Below are 24,102 nucleotides of genomic sequence, written 5' to 3'. Positions count from 1 at the left end.
GGGTTGGATCTCAGCAAGCCGATCAGGACACCGCGGAGGCGGCTTCCAGTTACAGGCCTGGCTTCCTCTGCAGCGTGATCTCCGGCTCGCAGGAGCTAGGATGTCAGAGTCGGATCAAAGTGCATTTTTAATTTTTTTTTTAATGGAGCCCTAAATTCTCAAATGGTGACCAGAACTGCTCTAAATAGAGGAATTTTAAATAGACGGCGGCAGCATCTAAAAATACCTCCCCCGTATCTGCTCCATTTTGACGTTTGTGGAACTCCTCTTGCAGTGACTCACAGACACCATTCTTTAAGCAGTGCTACCGTTTATTTTTAGCTACTTTGAGGATGATCTCTCACACGAGATCAGATTCTCAGGCGCGCGGCGATCAAATAGGTTCCTGTCGTCATCAGTCAACATGGAAACATGATTAGGAGAAGGGAACATCATGTTTGAAGCATTAACGGTCGGTCATCTGCTGCTGCAGCTTAACTCTTCGAGTGTTTCCAAAGTGGGATGATAAAATATGCAAATTGCAATAGAGATGTTACTGTTAAAAACTCAAATACCACTACTATATAATATAACAATGCTAACCTTACTGTTACCAAGCTAATATTTTATGCTTAAGGACAACCAACACAATTTAACATGATGGTTAAAAGCGTAATTAAATGAAACTAACTTAATTGAATCTATTTAAATTCATCATCCAAAAGACTTCTTCAGTTGAAGAAATTAAGAAGTCTTTTGGATGGGGCAAATGTCTTCACGAATCAAGAGAAGAAGTCCTGTTCCCTTCTACTCAACCATTTAGCATTGTCATGTTCTGGATGACAGAGAATCTACAAAAGCATATTTTAAAGGGGCAGTATTATGCCACATAGTGCCATTTTATAGCACAACTATGCAACTATGTTACCGTCCTTCAGTTGTTAAAATACCTTATATATCAAATATGACTTCAAAGAAATTTGGCTTCATAATTGAAATTGAGCCTCTGTCTCTTTAAGAAAGCATTCTCTTTCTGAAACTCCGCCTTCAGGAAGTCATCACAACGTCTCTCGTCCAACATACAGGTATTTTGCACAGCTGAATCGTTGCCATGGAGATTAAAGGATTTCTCAGATGTGACTGAAAAAAATAATTGAAACACTCTAGGTATGTTGTCATTCTTATTCTTGTAGAATTATTTCCATTTTAAGAGGGAAGCTACATTACTTCTCTGACCAAATGAACACCAGCTAACTAGATACGCTAATGTTTGTTAGCTACTTCTGTAGCTAGCATAGCTAAGTCTTATTTCCATGTAAGAGCAATTTCTCAGGTAAAGATAACTTTTGAATAAAACAGAAAAGTTAGACTGTATTTTTAAGCTGAGGTGATTTAGCATAATTGTTATTTTTAACTGACCTCTTCAGATACGTTACTTCTGTTCATGCAGCCAGCCTACATGTTTAAGTTGAATGTCTCTTTATCTTATAAATCTTAAATATTACCCAATATCCCTCTGTGTGTAAGGACGTAATACAGAGCATTTTTAAAACTGTAACAAAAAAAGTAAAACCCACAATCTGCACAGAGATGCAATTTTAGAGTGTCACATGCAGAGCTCAGTGAAAAAGACCAGAAGGAAGAAAATGAACTCATCAAAAAATGACAAACTACCATGTTATCCTCTATTGGTTTTGTATTGTGGGTTCTGCGGTCCCCCGCTTTTGTCTTCTCGTACAGTTTTTTTTGGCTTGTCCTTTTGTTTTTGTAGTTTGTGTTGCTTTCTGCTCTTAAGACAAAGGAATCATGAATTTGACAGGACCGTCACCTGGATACACTCCTAAACGACAATTACAAAACCTGTTTATGTTGTGATAACTTTTTAATGCTGTTGTTTTTTTCTTTTTTTGCTGGGCTCACCATGTTAAAATTTCACTCCTGCTTCTTATTTACAGCATTGCTAGCTATAAGTTTATACATAGTTTTTTTTCCCTGTTACAACTAAAAAATCCAATGTATTTAAATGACACTTTGTGGAAGTAGAGAAGGGGCGAGCAGGAAGTCTTCATGCCTTTTTATGTTACTGTAATATTTGAAAGCTGTGCTCACATTAGCTTACTAGTAATATGTGAAAGAGCTCACATATTAAAACAGCCTTTCTCCTGAATAGGAACTACTTTCAAGTTCACTTTGTGATGCTAACGCACAAGCAAAGCATGAATAGACACTCCTGGTATTAATGAACAATTCACACTGCTTGTTGGCTGATGTGATTCCTTTTATTTGTGTCTGTCTCTCTGCCTCCCACAGGCCTTTCAATCCTGGTTGGTCATGACTTGTTTGACACTCTTCTGTGCTTTTCTAATAACTTTCAAAATTGCAGTCTGATGGTTTTCCTAAGAAACTTTTTAAACTACTTTGAATGATTAATTGAGAATACTGTTTGGTAACCAGGATCAACTGGAAACTATGTATGATTGAATTTATAAATTTTTTTGTAAAGTACCTTGAGATGACATTTATTGTGAATTGGTGTTATTTAAATAGACTGGGTTGAATTTAATTGAATATCCAAGCTTAAAATGATCAAATGCCAATAAACAACACCTAAACGCTAACCACTATTTTCAGTTTTAATTGTGTGCTGGTTTCATTTAACCTGTAGCTAGATGGATGGATGGTCTCTGAACTGGTAACCATTAACATAAAGCCCGACAGTTACTTCATGCTCACTCGGCGATAAGTCAAAAGAAAAGCTAGCTGACGGATCTACATTGGGAACTTGTCATTAATACACCAGTACATGCTTTTAATCCGACTCAACTCTTTTTGTTTAAAGTACCCAAATTTTGTTACAGTGGGTCTTGACTGGTTTGGAGTAAATGGTGGTGCTCTATAAACCGTCAGCTGGAAGCTTTACCTTCCGCTGGAGGAAGTCTTGCATGATCTCCATCGAAAGACAAAAAAAACAAGCTTGCTTCTCACCTTAATATTAGGCATGTCATAGCATGTCTTTGTTATATTCCTTTCATAGTTGGGGAGCTGTTTTGCCACTTGTTGTTGGCTATGCTCCAACAATTGATTTTGATTTGATAATTTATTTCAGACAAACATTTCACCAACAAGTGCAAAAAAACACAATACCTTACTATGAAGTACATAGTCAATTACATGGAAACACACCACTTATTCAGTGATTACGAGTCTGAAAAGGAGTATGATGAAGCATAACTTATATAATCATACACCTTTTCCATTCCTAATTCATCGTATTGTCTTCTCAGAGCTAGTGAGAGTTCCTTGAAGACTTTACAAAGGTCAGTCTGGCCTCAAAGCTGGTTAGCTTATGGTCAATAGCGACAAGGATATCAACACAGCAATTGCCAATATTTATCAACGTAGCTCTGGAGGCTGTCCAGGATTTTTTTGCCGAGTTTTCTTGGAAGGAACAAAAAAGACATAGGTGAATATTTTGATTTAATTCAATATATGGTTGGTTTTCTATTTGGCTGGTTTAACCTGAGATGGATCATTTGTTCGGTAGTGCTCCACCATGATTACTCATGACCAACTCTCACGAGATTCGAAGACACTGTGACCTCCCCAAGAAAACTAACACTGCACGTCACCCTGAGCAGTAAAAAAAAGGTGGCAGCATGATGTTATGGGGATTCTTTTCTACAGCATGGACAGGAAAGCTGGTCAGAGTTGATGGGAGCAATTATTGCTTGGGAATCAGTTGGACATCTCTCCACAAAGGAAGTGATGGCCGATTAGTGCAACTGGATCCAACTCTTTCTTGCCACATGTTCTTCTGACTAAAGGACTGCTTCGGTGTTGCATGCACAAAAACAGCTGTAATCCTCATACATTTGCTCTTATGATTTTGATTTTTTTTTTTGTATAAAGGGGGCTTACATGCAAACACAAAAGTGTGGTTAAAGCTAAACCAACATTTGGACATTTCAGCATTGCCTGGTGGGAAATCCAAAAGTAATTGAAGTATAATTACATGTTGATTGTGATGTAATGTAACTGAGCTGTTGCTTTTAACCCTAACTGCAGCTGATCTAATTTCAGTATGTCTTGTCAATATTACTACTTCTCAGTTTCCACAAAACTGTCCCCTAAAACGCCTGCAAAGTGTTAAAATATTCACTCGGTAAAAGCCAGCCACATGAGGATCGAGGTGGTTACCACGTGAGCATATTTTTCCATTCAGGCAAAAGCATCTCGTAAATATCTGAATTACATCTAAACAGAAAAAGCATGTGATTTAAGGTGAACCCTTATCTGCAGAAAGACTCGGTGTGTGTTCTGCGTCGCAGTCCACCTTAAAAAGTTAAGTCAGGACAACGTTTGGAATTGTCCCGCGACCAGCAAATTACACATCCCTCCTGGATACGAAACATCTGGACAACAAAAGGGCTCAGAGGAGCTTAAAGTGAGACAGCTGTGAGACAGTACAGCAGAGAGACTCTGGTCGTCGACATGAATCCTGCTCTGCTGGCGTCTGTCTTGTCTTTGCTGGCCACAGTGGCAGCTCAGCCATATGACCACTATGACATGGGCTGGGTGAATGGCTACCGCCAGGGCTTCAACTTCCAGTGTCCCCACGGAGAGCTCCTGGTTGCCATCAGGAGCTACTTCAGTGAGAAGGAAGGCTCGGACCGACTGTGGTCTTTTGAGTGCCAGCCTGTACCTGAGAATCTGGGTGAGCCAAGCGACTGCTGGTGGGACGACATCAACCGAGCCGGATTGGAGTGGTGGGTACTGGCTTTCTTTGACTCCTCAGCTGGATAGACTTTTAGGTGCCACACACTGAGAGTAGGATGCTTGAAATTCAAATATATGGATCTCCAGGGTGTCAATCAGATATACAAAAGAGTTGTGTTGAACATATCATATAAAACAATGATCGTTACTCATTTCATAGCTGTTCACTCACTTTTTAAATGTATAGTTTGGAGTGAGGCTAAGTAAAATAGATTTAAGAAGTAATAAATCATATTTCAAATGACCAAACCTAAAGTTGATGATGATTGGTGGCACAAATCCTGGGTTGGGACATGAAGTAAGTGACTTTGTCTTTCTGTTTGAGTTGAAAAAAAAATTCATATTCAAAAATACTTTATTGATCCTAAAGAAAAATTAAATGTTTCTTTGTTGAAATTAAATGAAAGCTCAACTAAATGAAAAACTTATGTGGGGGAATCTCACTTTTGATTCTGGTTAAGCAATTCAAACTGACATAAAAAATAACCTCCTTTTCACTCATCTTGGGTTCAGATATTGATCTAAAAATTTTAATTTTCTTTGGAAACAAACTTTACAAAGATGACTCACATTTTATTTGTTGGACAGGGCTTCAGCTGAGGCAGATACCTCCAAGTCTGCTTTACTATTACTACTACTACTACTACTACTAATAATAATACATTTTACTTAAAGCATACTTTTCATTTACAGAAATCTCAAAGTGCTACTATTAATAAAACAATTAATGTAAAACCGCAACAAACAGGGACCACAAAATACAGCTTTACTATGCTGTTGGCTGCAAAGTTCATATGAAGTCAAATTTCCTGCTGTGCCCACCCTATGCGTCTGCACTGTGCATACAATTAACCTCCCGGTCAAAGGGTGGCGCCAAACACATAGCAAATAACTTTTCAGCATCAATACTTTATTGTTGTTTACCAAATAACTAGCTAGAGCTTCTCCTTGGTAAAAAATAAAAACAACTTTAGACTTAAAAATTGTAAGTTAGTCATAGTCCACCTTCAACATATACTGCAAAACAAAATGTTAGCATTTTTGCCCAGATTATCCTCTTCTGAGGTTGATGCAATTTTATTGATTTTTACAATGCCCTATTTTTAAATAGCTATGACTTTCTGGCTCTTAATACATGAAATGCAGCACATTGTGGTGTGTGCTTCCCTTGTAAGGTTAGTACTACCAGCCCATGTCTTCTTGGCATGAGTATGAGAGGAGTTGTTTTAAGAAGATATAATATGTTTGTCTTGGGCCCAGGTTGACTTGTTGTTAGATTTAGCCTCTGGTAACAAGTGCAAGAACATTTTTAACTGGTCACAATGTCTCAGCAGAACCCCAGTTTTTAAAAAATCCCCAATTATTCCTTTAATAATTTAATATTTATTAAATAAAAATATGAAACAGTCACAATAACCGGTTGTTACACATTCGATAATTGTTTTCGGCCATTAAAAAGGATTATTTTGAATTTCAAATATCATATTTTTGAGCTGCAAAACTGTAAGTAAATGTTGAGAAAATTCAAATTAATTTGCATTTATTTACTTTGCTTTTTAAACAAAGTATGCAATTTTCAAATCTATTCTCGACAACAACAAACAATCTTAATGTTTGGAACTAAATTTTTCTTCACAAGTGGTAATTTGTCACTTGGACAAATTCTAAGCAGATCCAGCTAGCAACCAACCACTTTTTAATAATTAAGAAAGGACAAAGGATGTTATTGAACGTTAAATATGTCAGAATCAACCATCAGGTTACTTCACCTCTGTAGTTAGTTATGAAAATGATGCATTTAACATTAGTTGCACATTTTTTAATTACTCCTATTCAACAACATTTTCATTTGTCTCAAACTGAAATTACAGTACAGATTTCACACGTGTTCCTTTTTTATTGCTATCATAAAATGCTGGATTCTGTTCACCGTTTTCTCTGACAGAGAAGCAAAGCAGGCCCTGCAGACCCGGTATGAATCATCATCTTTCTCCGATTCGTTTCCTGGGAACACAGCCGTGTCCAAAAAACTCTTAACATCTCCGTCCAGAGTCCTTTGTCAGAGGCCCATTTAGAAATCCTTGCACCGGATTTATAGGCCGTATGGTTTTAGACTTTTCCTGAAATTTTTGAAACATGGAACTCATAAAAATCGAATGGTGTTAACAGACTTGTCCACGCACAATCCAGACCAAGGCTAGCCAATTAGTGGGTTTAAAAAATGTTTTTAAAAAAAGAAAAGAAAAAGATAGATGATAGAAACTTTATTAATCCCTTTGGGATTTTACCTAAGGGAAGTTGTCATTTCACACAGCTGCACATCAAATACTTACATTTTTTTTAAAACAAAGAAGCTGCTGTTGGATTTAAATGTGCATTTTTAGATGCCGAACCCTAAAATAAACACCTTTCTCTAACCATCAGTTTCACTGAAAGCTTTTCTAATTAAGGGATTTAAATGACCCTCTGGAAAAAAACACCATTGAAAGGAGGAATTGTAGTCTGACGACGGCGTGCTTCGGTCAAAAAAACCTAAACCAGTCTATATGTGCTTCTGATGACAGGTGTGGTTTGGAGAAAAACGCACAATTTAAATTCTAAACTTTTTCCTTAGGGTTAAGCTAAGTGAACTCAATGCACCACTTGGACTACAGCGTGAAAGTTTCTTTTTTATTTTATTGCTGCCACGCCCGCCTCTCTTTATCATAGCGGGCTGATTGAATTCAACAGGGTAGAACATTGCCCTGCAGGAAATTACCCCGTCTGACTGCAAGCTGTGTTCGTCTTTGCCGTGATAAGTTCCTACACACGCAGCATTTCCTGTTGTCTGGTTCTGGTACATCTAAGATGACCTCCAGATACTGTATAGGGCCAAAGCAAAAATGAAGAAAGAAACAAAACAAACTGTAACTCATGACTTGTGTCTTTGCAGGACATCCACATGTACCCGGAATGGCCTGGTGGCGGGCATTCAAAGCAAGTACTTTGAATCCACCCTCGACCGCGAATGGCAGTTCTACTGCTGCTACTACAAACGCCGCTGTCCGTACTCCTGCATGTACGTTCCTCACACAGTACGCCGGGCACGTCGAGGAAGCGCTCTGTCACTTTTGGCACCTTGTTTCTTGAGAGTTAGATGATGCAAATTGAGAGCAACCACAAGAGCACGGCACAAAGAGCAGGGAGAAAAGGTTCATTCACGTTCACGATGCATTCTAGACAAAAACAGTTAAAGCACCCAGAAGAATTTGTCATATCTGGATATGATATAGTACACATCCAGAAGTGTAGCAGATGTCCGAGTGTATCAGGAGTTGACCAATGAGCTTGAAATGGGAGTGTTGTGTTCTGCAGCCATTTAGCAGATGTCATAGTGACTTGCTAGTGGAAGCAGTGAGGGACATACCGATGCCAGGAATTTCTTGATTTGACCGTGTGGTCAAATCAAAAAATTTGGACTGTTCTTGTTGGCCATTTAAATTCTTTTGTCTGTGATTATGTGATTTCAAAATTGGGTAGTAACTGGTTACATTTACTTGAGTAACTTTTTATAAAATATGTACTTTTAGGAGTATTTTTGCTGTACTTTTTACTTGTGTAATTTTATCACAAAGTGTCACTATTATTAGTTGATTAAGAAGTGTCTGGATACGCTGCTCTCTGCAAGTAACTTCACTGAATGAAGAGCAAGCTTTTACCAACTTTTACTACTGGCTCAGTGTCCCTACTGTATCCCCAAAGCATGATGCTACCACCACCATGTTTCACCATTTGGTGTGTGTTGATATACATTGTTAGTTTCCCAACATAAATATTTCCTTGCGAGTAAGATAAAAATTACTACCACTACCAAGAAATAGCCCTTCTTAAATGCACCAGTTGGAAATCCTGCGTAACAGGAAATGTTTTAATTGAAATTGTGCAAAAAAATATGACATTAAAGTACAATCCAGAGTTTCTGTTTTGCTCCTGTAACTCTCAGCAAAGTAAGAGCAGAAGTTTGGTACCTGTAAATGTTGCATGTTAGTCTGTACATTTTCAAAACGTTAAACAATTATCCGCTGCGTTCCTCAGGAAGACCACCGATGTTCCTGAATACTACAGAGAGGAGGGAGAGATGGTCATCCCCGCTTATGGCTACTTCATCCGAGGAGCCCAGACCACATTCAGCGGAGTGCTCAGGTTAGGCCTAAAACACCAATAACTTATTTGTGAATGGGTACAACCTGTTCAAATACAGCCTGGCCAGAAGGGAGATTATTTTGTTGTAAATAAGGCAAGAATTCCCCAAATGTCATGCTTATCGAACTGACAGTTTTTCTTCTCATTCCTTTATTTCAGAGATCGGCAGTGGAAGTACATCTTGTGCAGACTGACGGACTTTGACTGTGAATTTGAGAATTTATAAACCTCGTAAGGAGTGCCTTATTTACACACAAACATGTGAAAATGTATAACCACTACTTATCCAGCCATACCACAGTAACGACAAAGCATAAACGTATTAAAGCTCTTGTTTATATATTTTCATGTAATAAATAGACCAACTTAAGGAATGTTGTCTTGTAACCACTCTTCTTTTTTGTATTGCCTTAGCATTAAGAACTGATACATGATGACACAAAACAATACACAGTGAAATAAGCATCTGCACAACCTTGGAGTCGAAAGAATATGTGAGCTCTACAGCTTTTCACCTGGGGAGGATCGTTAACGGCATGTTTTGCAAGTGTTTCCCAGACTGTAAAATGTTTATAGCATTTTGGGGGAAAAAATGGCTTTCTTCTACAATTTCCCAGCTAGAGAACCAAAAGTGCTCAGTGAGCTGTGTGATTGAGAATATTCACTTGATGGAAAAATTGGAGGTATAGTTTAGGGTAATGAGGAGGAACCAGGCATTATGTGTGTTGCAGCCGACTGTGTCACACCTACTTTGAATGGTTGCCAAACCGTTTCTTCATGTATAACATGTTATGTTTGCCATTTTTATCTGTGTGAAAAAACATGGAATAAAAAATATTTATTGTTAAAGATTATTGTGTTTACTTTATGGAAATAAATTTTTTAAAATAAGTAAAACAATTAAAATTTCTTTGCACATCACATGCAAAAGAACTAACTATAAGGGAAGTAGTGGGAGTTATGGGAGAATGATGGGAAAGTATGAGCCTCCCAAACGTTAGCTGTGCCCTGATGAGCTCCTTTGGGCTTAACTTGGCTTATTGTAAGCTTTAAACTGATGATATTGCCATAACAGAAAACAGAGCAGGGAAACTGTTAGTGTACCTGCATACTTCTCCTAAGGGTTTGACATCATGGATTAGGGTTTTGGTGTGTATCCACAGCGGTCATTGGGTGAGAGGCACACCCGTAAGGTCAATTTTGGGAAGCTAATTAACCTAACCGTCAAGTTTTTGGACTGTGGCAGGAAGACGGAGAATCCGGAGAGAACATGCGTGAATGTGGCTTTATCTGAGAAGATAAGAGTGAGTTATAGTGCTGCATTGAATTTTCCTCAGAAGCAAGAGCGAATTTTCTCACATCTGAGTTTAGCTAGTTTCAGATGCTAACTACTGCTGTTAGCTATTTACTAGCAATTTAAACACAAACCATTGTATTTCTCACAGCTATTTTGATCCCAGGATTAATGTGATACAAACCATCAGACAACGGTCAATAGATTGAACAGAGTTTCTTTAAAACACAGTTTGAGTTGGATAAAAACCTTTTTTCTAACTGTGGACAAGCATGTCCGTTTATTTTCAGCGAAGAGGCCGCTCAAAAGTAGACAAGCACAGAAACATGGACTACACAAAGTTCTGGACTCATTTAAATTTCATTGAAACTCTTAGCGATTTGAGAAACCTTTACTCTGCTTCTGCTTCGTGTCTTCCCAAAAATGTCTCCTTCTCGTGGGTCCAGTTTGTTTTACTTCATCTTGTGTGCTGGATCGTTACAGCTCGCCTTTGCAGAATATGAACTCGGACCAACAAGTACAGCCAAGATGTTTGGCTGCCATTTTGTCCGCGTTCTTAGTCCATTTGTTCTGGGGTTTGTTCACCGACTCAACCTTCCAAATCCATTCAAACTTAATGGGGTGGACTGGATAAAGGTCACCGGTCTCCCCGCGCCGTCCTGAAAGGGACAGGGGACCGGGGCCAGTGTAGCTTTCAGCTCTGTTTGTTTATGGCAGCTGCTGTCTCCAGGCTCGGGGCCAAACACCGCTGGGATTACACAGCTGTCCCTTAGAACAGTGGCCAGCGGAGAGCCACACGCGTGCAGCGGCCTCCTGCCCTCAGAGACCTCCTATCCCTGTGAGGGAAAGCCTCCTTCCTGAGTCCGAAGATTTAGGAAGATTTAAAGTCCCGCATTATCCTCTCCTCCTACCTACAAGTTTTCATTACAGCGAGATGAAGAACGATCCTTTCAAAACAATACCTACTCTGGCTGTAATTAAAGTTTAGAGGAGAAGCCACAAAGCTATTAAAGTCTCCTTACTGCAATCACTTTTAGAATCTGTAGTTAGCTGCCATGTAATTAAGTACTAAATATACTTTTATGGCAGCAAAGCAACATGGAGAATAGGTTTCCAAACTCTGCCGTTTTTACCAGAATCAAACGTTTTTATTGTAAAAGATATATGCCACATACTTGTGGCAATGTCACAGATTTAATGTTTTACTTAGAAACGCAATACATAAATGAAGCTGCGAGGGTGTAAAACTGAGCAAAACTCCATAAAATAAAAGTCCTGGTGATAAAAATGAAACAAGGATTTGATTCTAACGCCTGATTACCAGCTTTATGAAAACATCTTAATGTCGTGGTCGAACCACAGGTTAGCACCCGACTTATATCCATTTGTCCCTTCAAACTATCAGAAAAATTAAAAGCAGTGCAGAAAAATATGTACTTTTGCACTGGAGACATTTTATGAATGTAACACTGGTTCCAATCACTCTTGGTCATTTTTGCAAACAGCAAAACTATAGTAGTAATTTTGACAAGAAATATTTGACATTCTGCATTCAGCTGTCCTAAAACAGCTCACAGAGTTGTTGAGCCGTTAACCACACACCTTGGACTCACTCACGGTAAAGAAACCGCTTTAAATATGAACATGAATCATAAATCCTAGATTTAGAAAATAATATTGGCCTTTAGCTTCTAGAAGTTAAGTCCTGCTGAATGAGACGAATAACTGATGAGCAAATATGAACATCTCTATGAAACAAGCAGACGTTTTCATTCAGATGTCATTAGCAAAGACATTCGAGCAGAGAAGTGTGGCTGCAGATTGATCTGAAAACGTAGACGATGACCCGTTGCTTGAATTCAATGTGAGATTTATACATATGATGAACAAATGGTATATTTCAGAGAAACATGTAGGGAAGTAAACTATTTTACTAGCCTGGTGAAAACCAACCTCCTGTTCTTTGTCCAGAAGTGATTTCTTCCTGGAGTTGTGGACTGTGAAGCTTTAAATTTTACCCAATTGCTAACATTTGCCCATAACGTATGTATTGTGGTTGACCTTACTGGAAATTGCCTGTGCTGTAAACAAGCATCCTCCACTGCGAAGAGAGAAGTGCTGAACCAAACAAGGTGACTCGTTGACGTTAATTCAATGTTAAGTCAATATTTGGGAGCGTGGCCAATGTGGACTGAACGGCATCGTCCACTTCCTCCGCTGCCATCGCTAAAACTACAGGCAGAATACAATTTTAAAACAGCGCAGAAAATAATGTCATTGTTCACAACTTCTTCTTTTCTTTGATTGGCCCAGTGGAAATTCTACCAGAGACAATCCAAGTCGATGGAAGAAAGCCCAAACTGTGCTGTAAGCAAGATTTGAATCAAGCGGAATAGCGCCTTAATGCATTGGCCAAGTTATTTTACTTTGTGTAAAATACTTTGAAGTACAAAAGTAAAAAAAACAAAACTTCAAACATGTCCTGGCAAAGCAATCTTTTACTTTCACTGGAAGGCTGGACTGCAGCTTTTTTCAGGTTTTAGTATTTCTGAAATTTTCCCTAACAGACTTTCTTGTTTCTCATTTGAATAGTACGGGATAAAAGTCTTATTATTTCGTGGAAAATCATTAAAAATGTTTATTAGTTTTTCTACAATACAAAAACCTGGAATTTTAGGTGGTGGTTGTGCAGATAAAAGTCAAATTATTTCATGGAAAATCATTAAAAATGTTTATTAGTTTTTCTACAATACGAAACCCTGGAATTTTAGGTGGGGGTTGTGCAGACTTCGATGTATTAAGGTGTGTTTGGATGACCTATTCAGTCACCCATTGACTCATAGTAAGTTTTTAAATCACTAAACACTATTGGCCCGTTACGCAAACCCGAGTGTGTAGTGTTTTATCGCCATTCGTTTCATTCTTTTATTGCAGGGACTTTGCCTTGAAGATTATTGGCTGGTTCTAATCTACTGAGCTATGCGATCACATACCTGCACTGACCTGCGAAATAAGGTCCAATCAGAACTTTAGTGTTTGCTCCCCACAATACCAGGAATGTTGGTAAGAAAACCTGTCAGCATGACGCCGCAGAAAATAAAGCCTGAACTACGATGGAATACTTTAGATCAGCATAAATTCAAGTGTTTCACTGGCCCAGTCAAAGTCCTGAGGTAAATCCAATAGACAAATTGTGGCAAGACTTAAAATATGATATTCACAGACATTTTCTACCCAATCTGATTGAGCATGAGATATTCTGCAAATAAAAATGGCTCTCTAGTATTACAAAGGGGGAAAGGACTGACAGTCTGCTGCTGCAGGACTGAGTGTGCACTGAATTCAAATGCATCCCACACTATTTATATTTTAATTTGTAAAATGTTATTTTTTTTCTTTTTTACTTTTTATTCTTTTGCTTCAACAGTACAATTATTTGCTAGTTTGTGATGGTTTATCATATAAACTATCATAAAAATACATGGCAGTTTGTAGACGTGGCGTTACAAAATGTGTACAGGTTTTGATGTCGGGAGTTGGATTTTAAAGCTTCTCTTATCGAAAATATGTTAAAGGAAACTCCATCCCAGTCCATCCCACAGAGACTGCTCTGTTCTCAGCCGGTGCGGGAGCGAGGGGCTGTGTTTGGGATGTGTGAGCACCATGCAGTGTGACCCTGACCCCGCCCCAGGCCTGCACAGATAGGCTGTTTATTTTAGGGAGCCTCTGCACTCAATACCGCTGCTCTCGCTTGTGGATAAAAAAAGCTGCCTTGTTTTGTTTCTTGACAGCACGGGGGCGCACTGCAGCGCAAACTCACCGCACAAGTCTTCAGTCTTCTTCACCGACCCGAACCGCTTCTCGAGCAGGAGACAAAACACGGAGGAGCTGCCCTGGAAACGTGCTACGGCGTTTTAAAATCAAGAGTCAGGTGCAGAGGTTTGATTGAAGGCAGATTGTCTGAATCCTCGAATTCAGACAAATTTAAATACACACCAGCTGTGTTTCAATGGACAGTACAATTCCACTGAATTTTGATATTTGGAAAATAAATTTGGTTAATGGAACCACGCCAATTTTGAAAAATGTCTTGTTTTTCGATAAAAAACCTTTGTCGTTAGGATGAGGTGGGTTTATTTGGATGTATCAAAATTGGTATACTTCATAACGGAAACGCTTTTCCACATGACTCGAGTCACGTGATCGGCAACAGCTGACAATTGTAATTAATGCCTTGGGGATGTCCATTGTGTCCCTAAAACAGACACTTAAGGCAAACACAGAAAAAGCAGAGGCATCGATGAGTGAGAAATGACAAGAGATGGACAGGGTGAAGGCAGAAAACGAGAGGCTACGCCAAGGCATCTGGGCTTTGAAGGTACCAATTTCTCTGACTGCTTTCAGTTTGAGAGCGTCAACAGAAAGTCCAGAAAGAGAGAAAGTATAATGATTCAATAAGAGTTGAAGCAGGACGTGTCTTCAAGGAGAAAGGCGACTCTTAAAAATCTGGACTGAGTTTGACACGCTCCTTAAATCAACTGAAGATGTCTCAGAAGAGGAGAACCTCACTGGCAAGGCCCATTCAGGGGTCCTGGAGAGGAAGATCTATCAGATAGTCAAACCTCGGATTCAGGAAGAGTGCTGTGCTTTTCGTCCTGGACCAGCTCTCAGCAGGGTCCTGGAGGGTGCGTGGGAATTTGCCCAACCGGTCTACATGTGTTTTGTGGACTTGGAGAAGGCGTTTGACCGTGTCCCTTTGATACGGGCTGTCAGGTCCCTGTATCACAGGTGTCAGAGTCTGGTCCGCATTGCCGGCAGTAAGTCGGGCTCGTTTCAGCCTCAAAGACCTGGAGCTCATCAGCAAAGATAAATCATCAAAATACCAGTAAAGAGCGTGAAAATCAGCTCAGAAATCATCTTTCTTGGCATTAAATTCTGTAAAGTCAATAAAAGTTTAACCACTGACTATGGAGAAGAGAAATCATTTTTGCATAAAGATTTTTAACAATTTTTAAATACATTTTTTGATTGTTTTGTAAGAGGCGCCCGTATCATTTGCAATGAGAAACAAGCTTCTTTATCGAATAAGAAGCTTGTTATGAGTAAATGATGTTTGACTGTAACTTTACTCTTTATGTGTTTGTGATTTAACTACACAGAAATATGAAATCATGAAATAAACTTAAATACAAACTTTTTAAGTCAATAAAGCTCAGTTAATAGGTATAACACAATTTATTATTTACCAATAGCCCAAAGAATAAAACATTTGGACATGACTGCAAAGACTCACTTTAAGTCATATCTGTGAATTTGGCTTTGACCAGAAAAAAGTAATACATTTTTATGATGTTTTTGTTTTGTTTTAAATGATGTTTGGAAATTTTGTTTTTGCAATAAGCCCATATCCCCCCCCCCCCCCCCTCACAAAACATTCCTGTTGGTGTAGATAATCCACATCCACTCTCTGGAATTTTAATGGGGATTGTTTCTTTTGTGAGAGACCTATTGAAGTGAAAACTTTTGGCCACTACAGCCACAGTTGGATGGTCGGATCCCCACTTTGGGCCAGTGAGAACATATGGCTCTGGCTCTTTCTGGTTTGGTTCATGGGATCATTAAAGTTTAATTGAATTTTGGTCACATTCAGGCTAAAGCCAAAAAGAACGTCAGTCATCTGGTTTAAACCTTCAGGAATACGAATAGGGAATAAAGTTTTATACACAACCAGACTTGAATCTTCATCACGCAGAATGGTTTAAATTATAACACACACCTTCATTTTCTTCTTGGTAGATATTCTTTATTTGAAACAAATGAATAATAATAAAAAATACAGGAGTACATGTAGGAGTATGCACATCTATACACACAAGGATACAAAACCAGTGTTTTGCAATTTAAGAATCAGTCGTTTTAAATATTTTAGTTATTTGAAAAGGAATGAGAAGAAATGTAGACTTTTTGTTAAAATTCCCACTCTTTTATACTATTATTATTCCAAAATGCACCTAAATAAAACAGATGCTGCAGAACTAGTAATAGTTTAACTTACTACATACATAGTACTTGTCAATAAACATCTACTACATAGAAAAGATAACTTTATGCAATTTTTATCTTACCTATCTAGTAATATTCCATATATTTTACTCCATCTTCTATATAGCTATTTGGAAACATTTTTTAGACCATTTTTTTTAGAATATATTTATGTTTGTACATTGCTTCATTTCTTGAGTCATGCTGTCACTCCACATGTTGATTTATTATGCCTTTAGTAACAGAAGGTACCGTATTTTCCGCACTATAAGGGCCACCGGACTGTAAGGCCCAATCCGGGGCGCCTTACAGTCCGGATTGTAAGGCGGTGCGTCATACAATCCGGCGCCATTGAAGGCCTATTTCATTGAAATAGGCCTTCAATGAATGGCCTATTTTAAAACTTTTTCATATATAAGCCGCATAGAATAGACGCTACAGTAGAAGCTGAAGTTACGCTATGCATCCACAAGATGGAGCTGCACTAAAGTGAATGTTAACAAAACAGTCCGACTCCGGTCGGCGAGGAGAGCCTTCCACGACTAGGCCGGGGCGTGGCCGGACAATGGTCACCCTTCTCCGTTCGCTCACACCATGTTGAGGAGAACGTGGTGCTAAATGATCTGCAGACAACCATATTATCAGGTCAGTAGGTAAATAGGTCAGTCAAACTTTATTAATAGATTACAAACCAGCGTTCTGACAACTATCCCAGCATGCACCGCACGCTTCTTCTTCTACGGGGGAAAATGAAGTCGGCGGCTGCTTACCGTAGTTGCTAGACCTGTTGTGGCTCAATATTGGTCCATATATAAGGTGCACCGGATTATAAGGCGCACTGTCGGCTTTTGAGGAAATTGAAGGTTTTTAGGTGCGCTTTATAGTGCGGAAAATACGGTACTTTTATTCAGTATTTCTGATTTATTCAAACGTAAATTTTGAAAGCCACTGGGAGAAAAAAAAGTTAGCAAATAATAAAAATATATATCTTCAAAATTATTCTTTTTTTTCTGGTGAGTCACCAAAAGTTGATGACTGATTTAATAATAATAATAAATCGTTCATATACCTGGAAGATTTAGATTTCAAATAATTTTATTCTCACAAAAAGTTTCTGAAAGGAAGCGACACAGACACAGTATTCTCCTCCTGCCCTCTTTTATTTATTTTGTGTTAAAAAAAATGACATAATGTAAATTATTGACACACTTTTGAATAATCAATGGAAAAATCTTTCTATTGATTACCTTCAGTCAATGGATTATCTTCAGTGATGAGCTTTGAGATTAAGAATTTTTGTCCCACTAAACCTTTGCATGGCTCACACACTGCAAACACACAAAATCTTAAAAAGTACTTTTGCTCTGGTTACTGGTGCAAATGTCTTAGTACACTTGAAATAAGACAAGACTAACTTACAAGGAGCTTTTCATGAAGATGTAGGAGCTCGTTTTAAGTAAATAAGTAAATAATTCCATAATATTCATAAAAAAAAAAGTACAAGCAGATTATGTCATTTATGCCAAAACATTTTTCCCATGTTATAAGTTAAATTATCTGCCAGTGGAACTAGCATTTATCTTCCTGAAAAGTTACTTGCAAGTTATCTTTGTCAAATTCTGAGTGTACCAAGTTATTTTCACTAAAAACTAGACAAAAAATACTTGGTGATATTTTTTGTTTTTGCAGCACAGTCCATCCATTCTAGCATGGAGAAAATGGAAACATCCATGTTAGCATCCAGTGATCTTATCTTAGACTCGTCCTAGTTTTTATGTAAATGTACACCAGAAAAAGTGATAAAAAAAAACAAAACTCCCCCAACTTAGCCACTCATTTTGGTCACACTCTTAAAAAGCCATAAATAAGACCCACGATTTGTGGCTGTAGCGGTCAAAACCGAGCGTCTAAACTTAAAGGCAGCTTTAAAACCCCACTTTGGGGAGCTGCTTTTTCACATTAAGTGCAGTATAAAGTGATAAATCCGGTGACGTCTGTATCATGACCAAAAACCACGTTATGGCGACGTGTGAAGGCAGCACATACAGAAGCGACTGACCAATGTGGGACTCGACGCAAACACAAGCAGGAGTAAATGCGCTCCAGCCGCCGGCATCAGGACGCTGGGGAGTGTCCGCCACATTAATTTTGGAGTCAGGTTTCGCATCTAATGATTCATATTCTCTCATGTGTAGTGCAAGAAAAACAAACCTCAGAAAGATTTTCTGTTGACCTCAATCAATATATGATGGGAATTTTCAGGAACTATAAGGTAGTTGGTTTCTTTTTTGTTTTTGTTGTTTTTTTCCCCAGAAGAGAGTTGTGGATTTGTGTTTGTACAACCAACTTGGCTTCGTCCTGCGTTCTCAGTAAGAAGGTGTTGGATTATAGAAGGTGGTTAAGAATAACAGCCCTCCCCCCCCACCAACAACACCTTCTGGATGAATGGGGCAAACAAAAAAAAAAGTGCGTGACGTGGGAAGGTGGCCAAAGGTTTGTGGGAACAAGAGGTGCGTAAGCTGAGCTCGGGGGCCTTACTGGTTCTCAGGCTTCCCTTTGCTTTTCTTTATTTTCACTGCTTGCAGTGCGCCTCCAGACAAAAGCATCATTATTGCTCTTGGATTCCTTTCCGGTGACTTCTCGGGTTTGACGCGGCGCTGAGGAAATCAGGTTGTTTACAGGCTGCAGCGGAAGAAGCTAAATGGATCTGCGATGAGTTAGCCAAGTGTTGATGGTTAGCCACAATGTCCCCGGCTTGGTATTGTCTCTCTTATTAGCGAGGATGGGGCCTTTGGTTCGCGTTGCCTGGAAGGCCAGAGATGTCTTTGTTCTGTTTGTGACAGCTGTTAGGTTTGTTCAGCCATTTTACTGAGGCTCAGAGTGAGCTGGAAAGGTTACGTTTCCATCAGCAGCCTCTTCTCACACCACCCCCAGCATGTGCCTCTCCTTGTTGTGTGGAACTAACCTGGGATCCAGAGATTAGACACACTCTGAGGTTTTCTCATGATATAGAAAGGGCCTCACAAGGTTAGGATCTGTGCTCACGTTACACACACAAACGTCTCTCAAAGCTGGCCTCCCTGACACGTCAGATGCAAGGGAAGATCTCCGTTTCTAACAGTATTTCAATCGATCATAGCTAGAAGGTGCAAGAATTTCTTAATGTCAAGTCTAAGTATTGATCCTCAGCCAAAAGTGATGAAATGCAATCCTGATTCCACAAAAACAACACCAAAATAGCCCTTTAATTTGACGCCACATTCAACTTAGGCATCAACCTAAGTTTCACTAGCCATCATCAACAGGAATATTTCATTCAGTGTTTACGTCATGCACAGCACTGAGTTGGACTTTTTAACCAGTGAGAGCACGCTGGTTCAAGGTGTCCCCTCAGGCCATGCCACCCTGGGTGTTAGCCCTTATCGACCGTATCAGAAACTGCAGCTGTTTATCACACAGAAAAGGTCTGCAAGTTAAGTTCTACTAGGAGACAAAAGAATCGGTTTTAATTTTTGTGTTTTCTACACAAGTAGTAAGTAAGTCAGTGCTGTCGTTGTTTTTATGCATAAGCTATCAATAAAAATGAAGGGATAAAAGTGATATGTGGGTCAGAAAATCATGCAGATGGGTTGAGAGCAGGACCAAGGGTTAGTTTGTAAAATAAGTTTATTTGCTTTAACCTATTTTACAGGTTAAAGCAAATTAACCTGTAAAGTAGAGGCTCTCACCCATCAGGTAATGAGTTCTCGCAGGTTATATATTTCCAAACCTGATCTATGTGATGGGAATAAAAAGGTTTGAACTTATTTCTAGTTTTTGTTTGAAAAAATCGCTGAAACCTAGGTATCATTTTTCTACTGTGCACAAAATACTGTGGGAATCCTTTTATTAGGCACTTTAGCTGCATGCTTGACTCTATGCATCATAAAGTTTAACTTACTATTGCTTATTTTTGTATCTGTGTGATGTGCTTCCATACACAGACATCCCCACTGCCAATCTATTATATTATTCAATTCTATGTCGCTCTAAATGTTCATAATTTCATTTTGCTGGTGACCTCTCCACAGATGAAGCGTCTTCATTTTTTTTATTATTTTTTTATTTTAGTATTTTCAAACTTTGGAGTGAGCGAAGTGAGAATAATCAATCTGCTCTATCTCAGAGCTAATGCACCAGAGTGAAATGAAAGAAGCACAAAACGTTTTACAGTTGTAAAATTAGACAAACAAAACCCCCATTAAAGACCGCAGGATGTTCGGAGGGCTTTTAAAGAGTGGCATAAACAGGCCAACAATTACAACCACTTACATAACCAGGATCCATCCTTCTCGGACTTGGACTTCCTGGACTTTGTCTATCTGATGTCAACACATAAAAACGATTAAAGGAAACCGTACGTTCTGGCTAGCCCTTCATGTATCACCTCGTTTTTGCAGCAGAGAGCCAGACTCCCCTCTGCAGGTGTCCCTACATTGTTCCTTCCTTTGAAAGAAATGTGCAGTGGAAAAGTACCCGGCTGCCAGAAAAGGCCGCGGCCGGCTCCTTATCGCTCTGCCCGGCCTTGGTTGTAACAAAGGGGAGACAAGGATAGATAAGGCAGCTTGAAACTTGCTCACTTCTCCAGCTGCGCTCGTCCGCAGACGCAGGGACACATTTATCTTGTCTGGGATTCACGGACAAATGTAGACGAGAAAATACAACACTTAGCAAAAGAGGCTCCAGTTAAACACTGCAACAGAGCGCAGATTCACATAGCAAATCCACCTTTACCCAGTTTTACTTACAGCTCAAATGCTCATGAGAACAGACATTTTTGTTTATTTATTAGCACAGATGGAGGATGTATTTTCACTTAAGTAAGTTAGACATTTAGCTTGCATCCTTTCTTTCCGGAGGTTAAAGTAATCAGAAATGAGGATTTATGCCTCAGAGAGCTGTATGACAGCCCGGCTAATTATCAAATTTATTTATCTATAAGAAGTCATTGATAACTCTTTTAGTGCATGAAATAATGACTTGAGAAGCAGCAATTAGATTGTGTCAATTATTTGTCTTTCCTGGCAAATATTACAGTTTGCTTGATGTTTTTTGCAATCAGAAAATTACATCTTCCAGATGCACCTTCTGGCCCAGGCTCGGTATTTTTTTGTCTTTTCAAGTCATCAGCTTATCACTTAAAATCAGAAGTCCTGCTGTTGTGTTTAGAGCTCTGCTTACTAAAGGTACTGCAGTGCGAACAACTCAGATGATGTCATGCAATGATTTAAAATCAACCTTCAGTCTCAATTTTTAATCTTTCTTTTTTTTTTTCTTTTACATAAAAATACAGTGATTACCGTTTACTTCCTTCTGTGGTTCTGTGGATGAATATCTTGTAGTATTAAAAATTGTATGCGAGTCTGATCGTTTGGAATTAAAACTGCAGTATGAAACTTTTATTTTGAAAAGGTTTATGTGACGGTACATTATGACACAGATAATCTGTGAGTACATTGATCTCCTCCAACTCCTCTTGAGCTGATATTGCCGACTGAAGAAATGTGCCGCTCCTGACCAAAAACAACCAATCAGAGTCAAGAGGAGGGTCTTAGCGTTGTCAATCATCCTTGTGAATGCACTGTTAAATGCGCCATTCGCAGAAAAACAACTTATTGCTACAGAAAAAACGTTTATCTGCCGTCATCGGTGGCCGTGCTAGCTAGCTTGAGCATTCTTTCATTCATGTTTGAGAAATCGTTTGGTCTCCTGTGGTAACCGCAAAACGCCTGGGGGCCCAAGCACCGCCTTTGAAGCAAAGCTCCTTCTCGGAGCCGCAGTTTCAAAGTTTCTGAGCTACTTCTCAGTGGAACACTGGTAAAAAATATTGTTAGAGTTAATAGCTGAGCGATGTTGTGATGACTTCTTCAAGATGGAGTTTCAGAAAAGGCAGGAGTTTTTAAAGAGACAGAGACCCAATTTCTAGGCGTTAAAACAGGAAGTAAAGTCATGGCAATTTTTTTAACAACTGAAAGTAACATAGTTACTTGATTGTGCTATAAAATGGCACTATTTGCCTAGAAAACACATAATACTGCCCCCTTAAAGCCCATTTATATTGTTTCATCTTCCTTGTTTTGGGTACATTTCCTGTCACTCAGTGCAACAGTTCCTTAGTGTGTTCAAAGCTCTACTTTCACTACAGATTTATTTGGATAATTAGACCATTGCTGGTGTTGTTTTAGGGAAGCTGACTAGATGGTAATTTCATCTTTTCTTTCTTTGCAACATCGAGAACTCCTGTACTGGTATTGTTAGGATCCTGTAGATAACTGGTGACGAGCTTAGCTCAGCTATTTTTCCTTCATGCTTAAACAGCTGACTGCAGCTATCAGGCTCTGAGGTGATCATGGGGTTAAATGGATGAAAACGAGGAAAAACAAAGCAGCTCTAAAGTGTATCTGTAACACCATCACAGATTATATCCAACATTTAAGCAACCGGCCATGGGAACCAGACGAAGCAGAGGGTTAGTGTTTCGTTTGCTCTGGCAGACCGGGACTGGCCTCTCTCCAGTTCAAACAGGTTTCCTCCCAGCTTCAGTCAGGACGGCCAATCACGGCTGCAGGTTTGGTACGGTAAGACTTCGCCAGTGAGTTACGGCGCTCAACGCTACGTCACGAATTGTGGGTTTGATGGGTTGCAGGTCTGTCCAATTGTGTCCGGACAAAACCCAGAACACCTGTTGGACATCACAACAGCTGAGATGTAGTATAAACTCCTAAGAGAAGTGATGTGGAGAAAGTCCAAAGAGGATGTAAGCTTCATCCTGTCTTCCTAAAGACAAGCAATTGGAAAAAAAAAACATATTAACTCCCATGAGGAATCCGGTTTTTCAAATCATTATCAGAGGGGAAGTAACACTTCATAAAGGTGTTAAATATCTAACTTATGTAGAACAAACATGGTTTTTGTTACAGTGCAACAGAATCACATAAATTCTGATTATAATTAAGATTATGACTCAGGTTAACCAGTACCAAATATTCTAAAGAATGGAAACTAGGGATTTTCTTTATCAATACCTTTATTTCCATTAAAAATGTGCACAAAACTTTGTTTATACTCTGCTAATGTTGAAAAAACATTGCATTAAATAACAAATATTGTTAAAACCACATGTAAATACCTCTTTGTCACATGTTCCATCATCCTCCTACCACTTCCTGTCATCTTCTTCGTCATTTCCGTCAGTAGTAACATCTGGTTGTTGATCATGTGACTCGTCTCCAAAATTAGTTGTTCCAAAATGACATTCTGTAAGTTAAATAATCCTTAACAAACTTGAAGTATGTTTATGACTAGTCTGACCTCAACTGTGTTAAAATTTTATATATTTAGCATGTTTATTTTTCACAAGGGATTCTCAATTAAACGTTTACAAATTTTAGGTCTATGTTAACAATTCAAGCTTTTGTGGAAGGCCCTAAGCAATCTTAGTTTGTCTATGCCCTGGGCCGACTCTGGCTAGCCTACACCAATTACAGATGACTTTATAAGCATTCCCCAGCCAATGAGAAAAGGGCAACCTTAACCAATCACTAAAGCTGCATTTCATCTAGGCTAAATCAAACTTTTAAGGGTTGTGTCCACGTCCAATGCACTTTCATACGTGTAATCATGTAACATGTATGAGACATGCATGTAACAAGTGCAGTGAACAAGTGCAGCTTTAAATTCAACAGTTTTAACGATAATAAACATTCAGTATTAAAACACAATGTGATTATTTGGGGATTATTTAAATCAGAATCACATAAAAACAAAGGTTAACTGTCCTAATCTCCCAT

The 24,102-nt window shown here is 38.9% G+C and overlaps 1 protein-coding gene across 1 annotated transcript; it reads left to right on the top strand.

Annotated features, from left to right (window-relative positions):
• The first annotated feature begins 4,275 nt into the window (after positions 1-4,275).
• On the top strand, positions 4,276-9,786 carry dpt (dermatopontin). The gene is made up of 4 exons (XM_008407655.2): positions 4,276-4,745; positions 7,688-7,813; positions 8,830-8,937; positions 9,097-9,786. Exons 1-4 carry the CDS (start codon positions 4,471-4,473, stop codon positions 9,161-9,163), a joined length of 576 nt encoding a protein of 191 aa, XP_008405877.1. The 5' UTR covers positions 4,276-4,470; the 3' UTR covers positions 9,164-9,786.
• Positions 9,787-24,102: the final 14,316 nt, after the last annotated feature.

The sequence above is a fragment of the Poecilia reticulata genome, linkage group LG4, assembly GCF_000633615.1.
Source record: "Poecilia reticulata strain Guanapo linkage group LG4, Guppy_female_1.0+MT, whole genome shotgun sequence".
NCBI classification, from domain to species: domain Eukaryota; kingdom Metazoa; phylum Chordata; class Actinopteri; order Cyprinodontiformes; family Poeciliidae; genus Poecilia; species Poecilia reticulata.
Note: the sequence above shows the minus strand (reverse complement) of the source record. Positions and strands in the feature narration are given on the sequence as shown.

Coding starts and splice junctions, on each gene's coding strand:
- dpt (XM_008407655.2), top strand. CDS start 4,471: ATGAATCCTGCTCTGCTGGCGTCTGTCTTGTCTTTGCTGGCCACAGTG. Junction 7,814..8,829: donor CGCTGTCCGTACTCCTGCAT/GTACGTTCCTCA, acceptor TGCGTTCCTCAG/GAAGACCACCGATGTTCCTG. Junction 8,938..9,096: donor ACATTCAGCGGAGTGCTCAG/GTTAGGCCTAAA, acceptor CCTTTATTTCAG/AGATCGGCAGTGGAAGTACA.